The sequence below is a fragment of the Cervus elaphus genome, chromosome 7 (assembly GCF_910594005.1).
Source record: "Cervus elaphus chromosome 7, mCerEla1.1, whole genome shotgun sequence".
NCBI lineage: Eukaryota > Metazoa > Chordata > Mammalia > Artiodactyla > Cervidae > Cervus > Cervus elaphus.
This window is the reverse complement of record NC_057821.1, coordinates 49,123,854-49,140,810: the sequence shown is the minus strand read 5'-3', so window position 1 is coordinate 49,140,810 and position 16,957 is coordinate 49,123,854. Positions and strand designations below refer to the sequence as shown.

Here is a 16,957-nt window from a genome sequence, read left to right as displayed (position 1 = left end):
ACCTGGGTACTTAGGGAAGGGCTACACCTCGGGGACCCGGATCTCCTGGCACCCCCCACGAGCCCACACCTAGAGGTTCCCCCCATGGTCCCTGTAGACTCTGCCCCAGCTGGCAGGGCAGTGAGGTGGGGAGTCATACAGCCCCTCGGGCTCCCAGACCCTGGGCTCTCAGGGTCTCCGTGGTGAGAGCACCCGAAACCCCTTCTGTCTTGATCTGGGGACAGGAGGCTGGCCGGAGAGAAAGAGAGAGAGAAAACACAGGTATGAAAACGTTAATAATCGGCCACTCCCACAAACATTGGAAAAAGCAGGTGGCCAGAGGGGCTCTGCTTTGGGGGGGGCCCTCTGTTGAGGGGTAATATGGGGGCCCCCTCTGGCACTGTGCTCAGAGGCCCAGATTACACTGGTCCTCTGTCCCAGCTCAGAGCGCTGCCCGCATCTGTCCACGGATGCGAGATCCCTCTGTAGCTCTTCTGATGGACACTTGCCCATGTTTCGTGAGTTGCTATTTTTGTCGTTGGAACAGACCTGGGTCCACACCTGGAGGCTGAGTGCATGAGCATATTTTAGTGAACTGTGAAAAGATTGGCCACAGCAATCGGCCGCCCGTGACCTGGGCGCCGCCTCCCGTGTTAAGGTGCATGTGAATTTCATGGCTGAGTCCCATCTGCTGAAAGGGCGCCGCAGACCTGGCACTTCTCTATGCTGTGTTTTGATTTTTCCTGTGCCCCGAGGTAACTGCAGAGAGTGGCTTTTAAAAAACAGAACCAACCGGGATATGTCTTCCAAGCAGGGCACAGTCACCACACTGCTTCAGAGAGAGACCCACCAGCCTCTTCCCTACAGTTTAGATACGAGTGGGCGGTCCAGACCGAACCCGCGCCCCGGAGGTGCTGACGGAGAGGCTGCTCAGATGTTGGCCAGTGGCGGAGGGCTCACAGGCCGGGGGTCCTCACGGGCCAGGATGGTGAGAGGGTGAATGGACGCGGCTGAGCGCCTGGTGCCCACTACATCACAGCTAATATCAATGCCCTTGCTTGTTTTTTTTTCTTTTTAAGTAAATCGGGGGACACATAAATTTTTATTAACCTACATGTATCTCCTGCTCATTAAACAAATTAATTACCAAGGCTTATGATGCTAACACTAGCTATAGTAAATGCTATCTTTTATTGAGTGTTCATTTTGTGCCAGGCATTACACTGTGATCTTATCTCATAAGTCTATTTGTGTTGGGTTCTCAGTCGCCCAGTCGTGTCCGACTCTTTGCGCCCCCGTGGACTGCAGCCCCCCAGGCTCCTCTGTCCATGGGGTTCTCCAGGACTGGAGAATACTGGAGTGGGTGGCCATTTCCTCCTCTAACGGGTCTTCCCAGCCCAGGGATGGAACTGTGTCTCTGGCATCTCCTACACTGGCAGACAGGTTTGGTTTTTTTTAACCACTGAGCCTCCTGGGAATCCCATGTTCTGTTAGCCCCACTTGGTGTTGAGCGCTGGGTTCAGAGAGAGTCAGGAACTTGCCAGAATGAGAGCAGGTCTCTCAGTCCCTCTGCTGGCCTGACACCGCCTGTTTCGAGAGTGGTAAGGTTCTGTGGGAAGCCCGGGGCTGATGGTAACAACCAAAACAGGAAGTCAGCTTTCCTGAGTTATTCACTCCAACTGAGGGCATCTGGAACAGCATCCAAGATGGAGACCACCCCGGGAAAGTGTGACCTCCGAGACCAGTCCCTGTAAGCAGTTCTGTTGGAGGGTGAACCTGGTTTTCACGAGTCTATGATCTAAGCCATCCTATGATTGCTGCTGGCTTCTTACGTCACTTTTTTAGTTTGGTTTTCTTCATGAATGATACCATTCAGAGGACCTTCCTTGCAGGTGTTGAGTGGTAAGCATTCTCATTTTGTCTCACTTTGAAAATGTTTTTATTTTGCCATTATTCCAGAATAACAGCTTAGCTGAGTGTAACTGTATAGGTCCACATTTTGTTGATATTTTTCCATCACCTCCTGACTTCTTTGGAGCCACTGAGAGGTCGCCCGTGTCTTTAATTGCTCCTTTGTAAGTTTTCTACTTTTCCTCTCTAGTTGCTATGAAGGTCTTCTCTTGGTCTTAATTGTTCTGCAGTTGCATAACCATGTGCTTAGGGCAGGCTTTTTTTTTTTTTTAAATCCTTTTCAGAACTTATTGTGCTTCCTGAGTCTGAGGACTTCATTATTTCTGGAAATTCCCCAGCCATTGTTTCTCAGATATTGCCTCTCCTTGTCCTCTGTTCTTCTTCTGGGACTCATATTCATCTGATTTTTCTTCCATTCTCCAATACTTTCATTTCTGTGCTTCCCTCCCTGTTGTGCTCCGCTTAGTCGCTCAGTCGTGTCCAGCTCTTTGCTCCAGCCCACCAGGCTCCTCTGTCCATGGGACTGTCCAGGCAAGAATCCTGGAGTGGGTGGCCATTTCCTCCTCCAGGGGATCTTCCCAACCCAGGGATCGAACCCAGGTCTCCTGCATTGTAGGCAGATTCTTTACCGTCTGAGCCGCCAGGGAAGTCTCTGTACTTCCCTACGGCATTCTAAACAGCTGCACACATCTGTCTTTCTGTTTAATTCTTCATTCAGTTGTATCTAGTCTATTGTTCAGCCCTTCCACTCATTTTAAAATTATAACTATACTTTTATTTCTATACATTTTCTATTAACACGTTGGTCTTTTTCAAATCTGCTATTATTTATAATGTTCTTTCATATCTTGTATGTCTTTAAGTATTTTTACATGTTTAAACTAACTTTTAATCACTAGAAGCACATTTTGGATTGTTCCTGTGTTCAAAATTCTCGGGATGCTGATTCTTCTGTGGTTTTACCTGGTGACTGGCATGTTCTGGGCTGTCTCCCCACGCGCTCTGTGCTTCCTGGCTGAGACTATGTTCACTGCGGCCTTTCCTGAAGTGATCCCACGTGGCCACCATTTTCTCCAGGGCTGTTCTGCGTTGTCTTCTGCCAGGTAGTCTAGGGATCCTACGGGTAGCATCATTCCAGGACCAGTTGTGTTCTGATATCTCAGCTTGAAGACCTGCAGCATTTGCTAGTCTAGTGTCATGTCAGGGACACAGCCCTTTAGAGTTCCAGCTTTGTGTGGGAATTTCAAGTCCAATTTCTTGCTTCATGTTGGGCCAAAGCCTCCATCTCCTGTTCTCAGGTAGACATTAAAGTCTGAACTCTAGTTTACAGTAGCTGATTCTGCTCCCTCCTCTGGGCAGCAAAAGCTCTAGACACATATTATTGCAGGGTTTTTTTTTTTTTTTTCTCTTTCTTTCTTTCTTTTTTGTACCTGGAGATTTCCCCTTGCTTTCATAATCTACTCAGCTATCAATGTTCTTAAGTGTTATTTGCAAATCTAGGAGTATACTGCAGTAGGATCTTTAGTTTATCATATTTCACCATCATTCCGGACTCTTCTTGGCTCAGTACTATCTTATTCTGAGCTAATTGTCATACATGGAAGAGATTGTGGAAGAGAAAGGGACAGACTTAACCCTCTGCTCACCTGTTCTAGCAAATCTGTCCAAAGCACAACACAGTAAGAAACGCAGCATGAAGGAAAGGAGCCGGGAGGTGCTGGGCCACACGATGCTTCCATCAAGGCGTGGCACTGTCAGATTGGACCTCAAGCCCACGATGGAGGTGTCTGGTTGACCCTTTGCCTTTGAAATTGACTCCTGGGCAGTCTTACTGAATCTCACCTAAGCATTTATAAGGAGCAGAATTCAGCTTAGAAAATGGAGTATGTTTTTCTTCTGTGCCCCAGAAATGTAAGCTCAATGTCTTCTTTTTCTTTTTTTTTTTTGAAGTCAGAAATATCAAGAAAAGAACATTTTTTTCCCCTTGAGTTTGAAAATGGACAGCCACAACTCAATTATATTTTGATACGGTTTATTGACTCTGACTTTTACTTTATTAGAACTTTCTTCCAAGTTGCTGACCATGCTCTGCTCACATGACTTCCATTTTCCCTAACCGAGGGACTAGTTAGGAGCAAGCAGCATTACTTTGGTTCTATTGAGAGCTGGAGAGGTCAATAGATTTATGTACGAAACGGAGACGGCCAGACCCCCAAAAAACTGCTGCGCACTTGAGCGGACCCACCTCCATGGCCCCAGACAAAATTGCTTTTTCTTGGGAGTATGTTTTAGAGCTATTCTCTGAAGTTTCATCAAGGGAATAGGCTTATGAAACCCACGACTGCCTTGATATAGCAACGTAGTTGAGACACTGGCCGCTAAGTCCGGCAGCGGGCTGGGACTAAAAGAATAGCTTTGGAGACAGCTGGAATCCCACTGCTGTTACCTGCTACCTGTGTGATCTGGGAAGACACTTGGAACCTCTCTGAGCTATAGTTTTCTCACCTGCAAAATATGGGGAGGAAATCCCCATTATGATGGGACTGTAATGAGAATTAAAGGAGAGCTTGCAGCCAGGCATGCTAAGTCACCCAGAAATTGTAGTCACTGCTCACCAGAAGCTGCAGGTATGGAGCCCACCTCGGCTTTCCTCTGGGGTGAATTTCCTTCTCCAAACCCCCACCATCTCTTTCCCCTCGGACAGTGAGGACCTGGGGACTGATCAGGCTTCTTCCACCATGGCTGAAGGTTCTAAACCGGATTTACATTTTCATGCATTCAGCTCACCACCTGCGCATCTGTGTTCCGTGTTTTCCAGGTCTGACTTTGCCTTCATCAACCTTACGTTTTCCCTCATTCTGACTTTTTTTTTTTTAATCCATATTTGCTATGCAGGGCAAAGATAGAATGAAATATTCAAGGGCCTAGCACTTTATGCTTAATAGACCCTTCTTCCCTTTAAAGTGTTGTTCTTTCTTCTTTTGCCCTTTCTTTCTTCATGCTTCCTACGCTTTCTCCGATGTATGATATTTACTAACAAATCAGTTCTTTCCTTTTTGTGATAAAGTCCTAGTCACGTTTCAGAAGGCATCCTGTAATTCATCTGTTAGTGGGCTATCCCTTTTGAAAAGCAGCCGGTGATGACTGCAGTGGACGTCAACAGCCCGGCAGAGTGTGTCTGGGAGGAAAGATGAGCCGAGTTTAATGCAGGGGAAGGGAGTGGGGTTCCAGCTCGGCCCCCACCCGCTCGCGCCGTCTCTGCAGCCCTGGCCCTGCTCTGCAACAGAGGCGGCAGTGTCCACCTCTCTGGACTGCCCCGTGGTCACAGCCAGTGATGTGTGGGCGTGAGGTTCTAGAAGCTGCGTAGCTTTATAATTGCCAACTTTCTTTATCACTGCTCCTGTTACTATTGACAGAGTGCCTTCAGTTTTTTAAAAGGTATGTGATGCCAAGGCCCAGAGCTTTCGTCAGCCTTGTCAATATTTGGAATTTAAAATTTGTTTCCATACCTAAGTCATACAAGCTTCTAGGACAAGTTTGTGTCAATGTGTTTCCTGCTATCAGCTTCTCAGGGGAGTAGACGTCTGGGGTGGTCATTTCGAGTGCCCAACAGAATACATGCCACGTGGTAGGTGTTCATTTCATTTGTTGAATGAATAAGAGAGTGAATGAATGGCGTGGAGAGACAGACAAATGTCTAACCTCCCAGGCAGAGGTGTTAAACATTACAGGCACTTCCCCCAAGGCCCTTTGTTACTCTGACTACCACTGGTCCTGGGGTCCCCACCAAGACCACCAGACTGCTTTGCTGCTGATGGTGAGCTGAGGGGTCAGCAGGGTTGCCACTGGGGAGAAGGACTGGGATGAACGCAGGACCAGCAAGGAGAGCCAGGGAGCCCTGGCCAGCTTGCCATGGGGCGAGGTCCCGCTCAGCCTGTGCTGTGCGTTCCTGGGTGGGCTGCCCCGGAAGTGATCATCGCACGGGTCTACAGCGAGCACTCCTCCCTGGACCACAGAGTCTCCACGGTCCCTGATGCTGAATCCCGTCACTCCTCCCTGGACCTCAAAGCTTCCACCGTCCCTGATGCTGGATCCCGTGATCCCATGAAGCACGCTGCCTGGATGATGAGTGTTTAATCAGCTCTCCCTGCCATATTCCAGCCTAGAGTCTATGTCCAGAGGAAGCCTGTCCTCCCAGCTGAGGCCCATTTGGTCGCTCTCGCCCTCAGCCTCTCACTGTTTGTCAAGGGATGTGCGACTATTAGACCCAGAGGGTCTCTTCTCAAAAGCATTTGCAAAATAAGCGTAAATCATGGACACATGTATAAATTTCTCTTTACTAACGTGTGCTTCCTTTGTAATTAACTAGTCACCGAGTCTTTTAACGTAATTGGCCCATTACCTCCAGGACCCATTAAAGAAATGAAAGCTGTGGGACGTGCATACTCGCGGGGAGCTCCACCACACACTCCTTGGTTGGGTGGCTCTTAATTCAGATGGGTGACATGGTTTTTATATAGTATTAATCCTCTGGGACCTTCCATTGTTGAGGGCTGTAAAAGCTAGTTTAACAACCTCTAGATGCAGTGAAACCGCCAGGAGCAGGGGCCCACCCACCTTTCACGGGCTTCCTTAGGCACCCAATCCTGAACTCTGGTTTCAGTTGACTGCTGAATACTTTCAGTTGAGGCTTCTTTGTTGTTGTTTAGTTGCCAAGTCGTGTGTGACTCTTTGCGACCCCATGGGCTGTAGTCTGCCAGGCTCCTCTGTCCTTGGGATTCTCCAGGCAAGAATACCAGAGTGGGTTGCCATTTCCTTCTCCAGAAGATCTTCCCAACCCAGGGATCGAACCCACATCTCCTGCATTGCAGGCAAATTCTTTTCCACCTGAGGCACTAGGGAAGCCCCGAGGCCTCTTAGCCAGAGTTTTAACGCCATCTCCCCGCAGATCAGGCAGCCTCTGGACGGCTCCTCGTGGGACCCCTTACACCTGGAGCATATACTCAGCGTCCTCTGTTGAAACAAAAGAGGAGACATAATGAACACCCCCGCTAGTAACACGAGTGTCGTTCAGCACCTAGAACAGGGTCCTTGCCCTTCACCTGCCAAATGCTGCTCATGGTTAAGATCTAGGTGTGAGTTCATCTCCCCGCCCGTCTTTTCTCTCCCCGAAGTCACCTACAGCCTATGTCATGCATCTTACACTCAGCGCTAACAGCCTTGTCCTGGGGGTGACCACGCCGTGCACTCACGTCTCAGCCCCCACACAGGTGGTAACCTAGCCTCATCCTCGTCTGTCTTGTCTCGGGGGGCTTCTTCCCCTCACCTGCCGCTGCGTCATGCACAGAATGGCCGCTGCGTGAGTATTTATGTATTGATGGAGCAGCGCTATTCCCATTCTCTGTGTCTCCTGCAGTTTCTGCCCCAACGCAGAATACATCATTGCAGGTCAACTGACTTTGAGTTGAAAATGTAGCACGTCACCTACCAAAAATCTTGTGTTTTGTGGCCCGACTCATCCGGTGGGGTGCCGGCTCGTTCAGGAAGCCACCACGTTCCAGCCTAGAGTTAAAGTTAGCTATGTTGACTTGGGCTGGGCAGACGCAGCCGGGGAGGAAAAGAAAACCTCTTCCAGATTTTCCCCACAAAGGAGGAACATGGAGCTTTGGAAATCTGTGCCACATGAGACGTTACTTCGAGTTTGTTAGAAATGTAGGAGGATGGCTTGGAAGACAATGGAAATGTCACAAAGAGTTTTTCAAATATGGAAAGCCCTATGATAGCACGGTGCGCTTCGAAACCACTCATGTGAAAGGCCGGGCAGCCTGGTTGCTAAGTTAGTGACGCCAAGAAGCTGAGCCATCTGGGCAGGTGGAAGCCAAGCACACCATTCTCCTAGGACAGTCCTGCCCATGCTGAGCAGGGGCCTGGTGGGGTTTTTCATCCTTGTTTTCGATTTGTCTGTTTTTAGTGTAAATTTGAGTTCCCGATTTCCATTTCTGGCAATAGTCAACGAGGTGGTTTGGGCCAGTGCTCCTCCAAAAGGAAACGTTTATGGTGCTGAAATCCACAGAACGTGAAATTTACCCCCATCACCGTTCTTCAGCGTGCGCTTCAGTGGCATTGATACCGCCACACTCCTGTGCGGCCTTCACCACCGTCCACCTCCTGAACGTCCTCACCTTCCCCCATCACCACCGTCCACCTCCTGAACGTCCTCGTCTTCCCCCATCACCACCGTCCACCTCCTGAACGTCCTCATCTTCCCCCATCACCACCGTCCACCTCCTGAACGTCCTCATCTTCCCCCATCACCACCGTCCACCTCCTGAACGTCCTCACCTTCCCCCATCACCACCGTCCACCTCCTGAACATCCTCACCTTCCCCCATCACCACCGTCCACCTCCTGAACGTCCTCATCTTCACCCATCACCACCGTCCACCTCCTGAACGTCCTCACCTTCCCCCATCACCACCGTCCACCTCCTGAACATCCTCACCTTCCCCCATCACCACCGTCCACCTCCTGAACGTCCTCACCTTCCCCCATCACCACCGTGCACCTCCTGAACGTCCTCACCTTCCCCCATCACCACCGTCCACCTCCTGAACGTCCTCATCTTCACCCATCACCACCGTGCACCTCCTTTGCTCAGCGGAGCCCTCCTGCTGTGAGCGCCGTGCCTCCATCCCCTCCCTCGGGCCCTGTGACCACGACTCTCTCCTCCCTCTCTGTGACTCTGGCTGCTCTCGGGACCTCTTGGGGCCGGAGCTGTGTAACCTCTGACCTTCTGCGTCTGCCCCATCTCACTGACCAGAACGCCTCCCAGTTCCCCCCGGGTTGCAGCACGTATCTTCTTAGGATCCGTTTGTACAGGTGAGGGGGCTGACGCTCGGGTGACTCGTCCGAGGTCTTTGCAGCCTTTCTCTGTGGCCCCAACTGAGGCTGCAGAATCTTTGGGCACATGAGTAATAAGACCAGTTGTTAGCCGGAGCCCAAACTGTGCGGAACACGTACATGTATTATCATCATTCGGTCCTTCGAAAACCCCATGAGCCTGTGATCTGCATCTTAGAGTGAGAGCCTGGGTCAGCAATGAGGAACTGGCCTGAGATCTGAGACTGGGGGAGCAGTAGGGCTGGGCCGAGCTGCCCCCGTCTGTCTCCCCACGAGAGAGGCTTTTAGGAAATTTCCCCAGAGCAGTTGTTTTCATCAGAACGTGCAGTGGAGACTGGGAACTCCGGCCTCCACCCAGAAGGCCAGGGCAGAGTCTGCTCCTCCCAGCCTAGTGGCGTGAGACAGCCCCCGCAAAGATGCAGGGAAGTTTCCAGGATCCATGAGAATAAAGTGGGTGGGGAGTGGGGGGCGCTGACGCCTCCCTGAGGACTTGACAAGTATCTGATGTGAAGCATCTACCTTGCCGGCAAAGCCTGCGTCTCCGAGGACCTCTTCAGCTGCCGGCGTGTGGGGAGCCAGGGAACCGGGGGTGCTGGGGCCCAGGGTGGGGACCGCTCTGGAAGCGAGCCTCTCTCCCAGCTTCCCCCCAACCTCCGTCAGAGCCTGGAGCAGAGTTTCATTCCCCAGGCGGTGGCTGTCAGAAGAACCATCTGGCTGGTTTCTGGTGAATGACTCCAAGAAATCCCTGTGGGAGGAAATTGCTGCTGCAGAGGCCATGCGAGGCAGTGGTGTCCACATGCGAACATGGAGGTGTGCTCAGAGTGGCCCCCGGGAGTGGCAGGCCAGACCGTCTGAGCCTGAGACGTGAGCGACACGCAGAGCGTGTGATGCAGGGAGGGGTGGCAGACAGCTGTGGACGGGGGCCCAGGACGGCCCGGGGGGTCTGCTCTGACCCAAGACCCACCTCCTGCAGGACGTCCCCCTTGGCCGGCCCGCCCGGCTCTCACCCACCCCCATAATGCCAGCTGCTGCCCCTGGCTTCCACCACCAGTGCCCCCAGGGTGGCTGCACCCCAGCTCTGCCCTTCCCTGAAGCCCCTCAGGTGGGCGCCCCCTTCTCCTTCATCCACGCGGGTTCAGCAGAGGCTTGGCCTGGCCGGCTCGTTCCCCCCAGGACCTCCGCTGTTGCCCACACTGTCACTTCAGACGCAGAGCCGGGGTAGCTGGCCATCGCTCGATCCAGCCTGTCCCCGGGAAGTCGCACGGCCGGGGCTGGGGCCCGGGTGCTTTCTCGCATTAAACCCATGAAACCTCTGTCCTCGGAAAGCCCAGAGCAGTTCATTAAGAGCCAGGCACACAGTCCCTGGACCTGAGGTCTTGTGACCGGGATTTCATTTCTCCTCTCCCCTTTGGCTTTTTTAATATAGTGAAGGTCGGGGAGGGGGAGGGCGTTGTGGGTTGCTTCATGTGCAGAGCACTTGTTTAAATCGTGTCCAGTTTTGAGCAGTAATTCTTGTCTCTCCCTGACTCCCAGCGCACACCTCTCCAGCTTTCCCAGCTGGGCCCCCGGGGCGTTCATGCCCCATCCCCTCCCCATAAGCCCTTCTCTCCCCATCAGTAGCATGAGTCGGGGGTGGGGCAGACCGCCCGGGGCCATCGGGGTCTCATCTGCATTTGCGGGTCCCACAGTATCAGTACCAGCCCAGGGGGCACATGTCACCATCACTCCGCAGACTGGAACCGCATCACATGGACCACAGGGGTCAGGGGAGGGAGTGGAAGCAGGGCTCCAGCTGCAGGTCCAGCTACTTTTCTCCACCTCAGGCCCTGTCCCCTCCCTGATCCCCTTCCCACCACACTGTTCCCTCTCCTGAGCCTCCCGGTGGGGCGAGGGGTCTGCGGTGTGGCCGTCAGGCTGGGCTTTGGCGTCACTCAAACCAGGAGTGAGTCTGGGGCCGCACTGCCTCTTACTCCGAGAACCACACCTGCCCCGGGCCAGCTCATCACCTCTGGGAGCAGCCCTGCAGGGGGAGGTGTCCGTGCGCCCTGTGTGTGTGCTGACCCATTCTGGGTGGCGTCCAGAGAACTGAAGGAGCTGCCCTCCTCACTGACGGACAAGCAGACATTTCATCTGTCATCTGCATCCCAGGACGGACTTGACCTCGAGTCTGGAGCCTGTGTGGGCGGCTGGGTCACCCCCATGGTGGGTGGTGGAGGTGGTCTGCCCCACCGTCCCTCCCGTCCAGGGAAGCCTGGTGACCCAGTTCCTCAGAGTCCGCCTCCAGCACAGTCACCTGGAGAGCAGCCGTGAGCTTCACGGTACCTTCTCTCCACTGACGTATAGTTGATTTACAACATGACACTAGTTTCGGGTGTACATCACAGCAATTCAGTATTTCTTGTAGAGCGTACTTCATACAAAGTGATTATAAAATATTGGCTGTGTTCCCTGTACTGTACATTCCAGCCTCACCACTTATTTATTTTATGTCCATCAGTCTGCTCCTTTTCATCCCCCATCCCTGTTTTTCCCTCCCCCACCTCCTCTTCTCTGGTAGTGACTAGTTTGTTCTCTGAGAGCCTCTGTTCTCTGGGGTGCACACCCAGGAGTGGTGTACACAGGGTAGCTTTGTGTACCCGGCCCACGTGGTAGCTCTGTGTACCCAGGTCACGTGGTAGATCCGTGTACCCGGCCCACGTGGTCGCTCTGTGTACCCGGCCCACGTGGTCACTCTGTGTACCCGGCCCACAGGGTAGCTCTGTGTACCCGGCTCACGTGGTAGCTCTGTGTACCCGGCCCACGTGGTAGCTCTGTGTACCCAGGTCACGTGGCAGCTCTGTGTACCCAGGTCACGTGGCAGCTCTGGGTACCCGGGTCACGTGGCAGCTCTGTGTACCCGGGTCACGTGGCAGCTCTGGGTACCTGGGTCACGTGGCAGCTCTGGGTACTCGGGTCACGTGGCAGCTCTGGGTACCTGGGTCACGTGGCAGCTCTGGGTACCCGGCCCACGTGGTAGCTCTATTTAACTTGCTGAGGAGACACTGCCCTGCTGCACATCCTTGCCTGGTCTCGCTTCTACCCCTGACTCACTGTGTGGATGTGGCCCCTACTTGTGCCCTCTCTGCCTCCTGGGCTGTGTGTCGGGACAGTGGTGTGGTCTCCCGGGCGGGGCTGTGGGGGCCGCGATGCTGACGTGGGTGTAATGGGCTGAGAGCAGTGCCTGGTGCAGGAGAGGCACTGCTTCCGTGTCTGCTGCTTTTTTCTGTGATGGGGGAGCCGTGGCGGATGAAAGACTGGGGAGCTTTCGAGCTAAAAGAGGCCACAGTAAGAGGATGTAGAAGAATCAGAGAGGCCCTCTCCAGACCTTTGGGGATGGCCCTTCCAGGCGTCCCTCCCGTCTGGGGACTCCATCGTCTTACCAGCTCCACGTGGAGCTGTGCAGACCCTTCAGCTCTGTGGTCTTCGTGGCTGGACCACTCCTCAGGGGTGGGAGATTTGGTCCTGCACTCAGACCAGGGCCCAGGTTTCCCAGCTAGTAAGAGGAAGACCAGGTATGTCCACCGTCTGAAAGCTCCAAATACAAGTTTCTAGGAAACAGTGTCTCACCAGTGACGCTAGGAAAAGGCAAACCCGGTTGCTTTTCAGTCGAATCGACTGAATTATCGCCAACTATTCTGCCAAATACTGTTTCTCTCAATTTTTAAAATTAATCCATATGTTCATGATTCATTACACCCAGCTCATCACAGTGTTTTATAAAAGCTATTTGAATCCCAAGATTCCTTACAGGGGTCTTCTCAGAAGCACTCAGGAGCAAGGAGATAAAACTTTTCCCACTTATCTTTGGTTGGGAATCTCAGCCCGGCGAGTCTACGTTCCAGCTCTTCAGCTGAAAGACAGAGACCTGCGTGAACCCTGGGAAAAATGTAATAACAGTGTCCTAAGGACACTTGCATCTCGCGCTCATGAATCGTGAGAGTTTCCGGGCCCCAGCGCCTTCTGCCTGCGTCTCCTGGCGGTTGGGAAAGGTCGTTGGAGTTTGCACTGTTGCTCCATCGATGGAGGAGACGCTGGGAGTCAGGACATGTGTTGTAGCCTGGAATCTAGGCACCAGCTCGAGGCCTCCAGGCTTGCGGGGCCTGTGTGATCGGGGAGGGAGGGGCATCCACCTCCCTGCAGGAGACTGTCCTCCGACCACACCGGATCCCCGTCTGCTAACAGCCTGGGCCCAGGTCCCGTCGCCATGCCTATTCTAGTAGACATTTGCAGCCCACAGTTCCTCTGCCCTTTTTCTCCTCCTTAACTAACCAACCCTCCCCTAGTCCCCTCCGTGTCTCAGAACCCTGGGCCCGGCAGCACCCCTGCCTGCTGAGGTCAGGATAGGGGAAGAGCACCCTTCTTCTCTGGGGGCAGGGGGGCAGGTCTCCCAGCGGCCACGGGGGGCTGTCCAGCGGGGCCCAGCTGGGCTCTGCCTCTGCAGGGACGTGGCTGCTCGGAGACCCAGGCAGGTCAGGCCTTGCCCCTCCAGCCCCACCACGAGGCCACTGCGAGGGAGCCTCCTGCAGCCGGCACACAGCCTCTGCATCAGGCGCCATGGCCTGGGGTCCCCCAAGGGCTCCACAGAGGCTTTCCTTCCCGGAACCAGGAAGCACAAGGGAGACGAGGCTCCTGCAGCCCGAGAGCTTGGGGCACCCTGTGTTGACCCTCCATCCCCTCTGCTGTCCCCTCGGGATGCTGGCAGCATCGTCTCCATCACCATTAGAGGCAGCGGTGGGAGGAGGGAGGAGAAGAACTCGGGCAGGGAGACCCAGCAGGCAGGGCGAGGCTGGCCTGCCCCCACAAGGCCTGAATGCAGACGGCCGCCCCAGGGTCTGGTGATTGTACAGGCGTTCATTCAGCAGCTTTTATGCAGCGCCTGCTGTATGCCAGACACTGCTCTGGGCGCCAGAAGAGCAGAGTGTGCAGCCCGCCAGGAGCTCACGGCGTCAGCACAGGCCCGCCTGTGGCCCACAGGCCGAGTCTCTCCTTCTGGTAGGACGGCTTTAGTGAGACGTGATTCAGACATCATACACCCATTTAAAGTGTTCAGCTTAGCGGTTTTTATAATATTCACCACCATCTCACTCCAGACATTCCATTGCCCTCAACAGATACCCGGACCCCCTTAGCAGTCAGTCCATTGCCCAGCTGCACCCCCCAGCCCGGGGCTGTCAGGAATCTGCTTTCTGTCCATGTGGACTTACCTGTTCTGGACATTTCATTAGCTGGAATCACATAAGGTGTGACTTTCCGTGCCTGGTGTCTCTCACGAAAGCCCGGTGTTCAGGGTTCGTCTGGCTCGTAGCGCTAGAACACCCTTTCTCTTCATGGCTACATAATACTCCACACAGAGGTAGAGTGCTTATCCACCCACCAGGTGAAGGACACCTGGGTCGCTTCCAGTTTTTGGCTGGCGTGACTGATGCTGCTCTGAACACTCACGTGCAGGTTCGTGTGTGGACGCGTGCCTTTGTTTCTCTTGAGCGTATACCCAGGGAGGAATCACTGGGCCGTAGGGTGACGGTGCGTTTCAGTGATTGAAGAACCGTCGATGTGTGACCCTCAGGTTCCTCCAGCTCTTTGCCCAGCGGGCGCACGACTTGACGTCCCCACCAGCCAGAGGGTGTGGCGTGGTCACCCCACCAGAGGCCCTTGGCTCAAGGGTCTGGGCCGAGGGCACGTGGCATGTGGTGTCAGGCTGACGTCCCCGGGCCCTGCCCAGGACCACTCGTTGCTCCAGCTTCGTCACCTGCGGCGGGGGCGGCAGGGCTGGCTCGGCCGGGGCTGGAGAGGAGGGGTTTGGTAGCTTAGCTTCAGGAGAGAGACGGAGGTGCCCGGGGCAGGGGGAGGCCCAGGCCTGCCAGCTGGTGCCCAGGCCTCCGTGCTGAGGTGTTAGGGTCAGACCAGAGGAGGAGTCAGACCAGGGGACCCGGCGGTTGGGGTTCCTGGCACCAGCACCTGCCTGGGAGTCTATTAAGGGACGGCCAGCTCTCGCGGGGGCCGTGGGCTCCGTGTCACCCGTTGGCAGTCTGGCATCATCCTCGGCGCTCACTGCTGCTCCCTCGGGTGACACACCTGCCCACATTCACACACCTGCCTGTACTCACACACCTGCCCACACTCACGCCTGCCCACACTCACACACCTGCCCGTGTCCACCACACCTGCCCACACTCACGCCTGCCTGCACTCACACACTCACACCTGCCCACACTCACACCTGCCCACACTCACACCTGCCTGCACCCACACACTCACACACCTGTCCACACTCACACCTGCCTGTGTCTACCACACCTGCCCACACTCACACCTGCCTGCACCCACACACTCACACACCTGTCCACACTCACACCTGCCTGTGTCTACCACACCTGCCCACACTCACACCTGCCTGCACCCACACACTCACACACCTGCCCACACTCATACACTTGCCTGTACTCACACACCTGCCCGCACTCACATACCTGCCCACACTCACACACACACACCTGCCCACACTCACACACCTGCCCACACTCACACCTGCCCACACTCACACCTGCCTGTGTCTACCACACCTGCCCGCACCCACACACTCACACACCTGCCCACACTCACACCTGCCTGCACCCACACACTCACACACCTGTCCACACTCACACCTGCCTGTGTCTACCACACCTGCCCACACTCACACCTGCCTGCACCCACATACTCACACACCTGCCCACACTCACGCCTGCCCGCACTCACACACCTGCCCTCACTCACGCCTGCCTGCACTCACACACTCACACATCTGCTTGTACTCACACACCTGCTAGTGTCCACCACACCTGCCCACACTCACACACCTGCCCACACTCACACACCTGCCCACATTCACACCTGCCCACACTCATACACTTGCCTGTACTCACACACCTGCCCGCACTCACATACCTGCCCACACTCACACCTGCCTGTGTCTACCACATCTGCCCACACTCACACCTGCCTGTGTCTACCACATCTGCCCACACTCACACCTGCCTGCACCCACACACTCACACACCTGCCCACACTCACACCCACCCGCACTCACACCTGCCCACACACACTCACACATCTGCTCACACTCACACCTGCCTGCACCCACACACTCACACACCTGCCCGCACTCACACACCTGCCCACACTCACACCTGCCCACATTCACACCTGCCCGCACTCACCTGCCTTTCTCTCCCGCCCCCCAGGACACACAGGACCAGCCACTGCTACCGCATCACCTACCGCCACATGGAGCGCACGCTGTCGCAGAGAGAGGTTGGGGGCATCCACCAGGCCGTGCAGGAGGCGGCCGTGCGGCAGCTGGGCGTCGAGGGCAGGTTTTGAGGCCCCGCTTCCCGGGGCTCCAGGGTTGCTGAGTGAAGGAGAGAAGGATCCCGTCTGTGGACTGAGGCATCCGTCATCCTGCAATAAACTGGTCGGTTCCAGGACTCTCAGAAAATAAAGGATTGCTTTCGAGATCCTGTGGACAGGACGTTTGTCTTTTATTTGGGAGAAACGGGGGAGGCACAGTAATGGGAGAGCGACCTTCCACTCCTTTTAGAAACGCTTTGCCATGGACGCTCGGGGCGCTTAATTGGTCCCTGGATTCCACTAAAGTGTAAACACCAGACATGATTTCTTGCCCGACAGGCTCTTCCCACCCTGGAATGAGTGAAGCCACACCGAGGGATGGACTGCAGACCCCGGAAGCTTTCCTGCATCGGCTCCCAGCCCATCTCCCTCCTTCTGTTCTGCAAAGGGCAGGAGCGCGGGCTGTGGAGGAGATGCCAGGCTAGCATCCCCAGCAGACAGGATTGTCTTTCCTTTTCACGGGCAGGGCTTGGACCCCAGCCTCTGGCCCCAGGGCCTGGGTGGAGTTGCCTCCTGTCCCCTGGGGGGCGACGGAGCCTTGGCCGCAGTGCTGGGAGGCCCGTGACCTGGTGGTACCCGTCCTGGAAGCCAGGGAGCTTTTGTTTCCTGACCGGTGGCCTCTGCTTCCGAGACGACCATTATGGGGGACTGTGGGGCTTTGACGTCTCCCCGTTTCCATGCCCGGCGCTTCTGTAGTCTGCCTGCCCCACTCCTGACCAGTTTTCTAATCAGATTCCCT

At 54.8% G+C, this 16,957-nt stretch overlaps 1 protein-coding gene across 6 annotated transcripts in view; it reads left to right on the top strand.

The window, feature by feature from the left end:
* Positions 1-16,332, top strand: part of FARS2 (phenylalanyl-tRNA synthetase 2, mitochondrial) — a 288,633-nt gene extending 272,301 nt beyond the window's left edge. For all 6 annotated transcript variants that reach the window (XM_043908613.1, XM_043908611.1, XM_043908612.1 and 3 more), the window contains one exon: positions 16,053-16,332. In XM_043908613.1, the coding sequence (XP_043764548.1) occupies positions 16,053-16,223 (171 nt within the window). In that variant the 3' untranslated portion in view covers positions 16,224-16,332. The remainder of the gene's footprint in view (positions 1-16,052) is intronic.
* Positions 16,333-16,957: the final 625 nt, after the last annotated feature.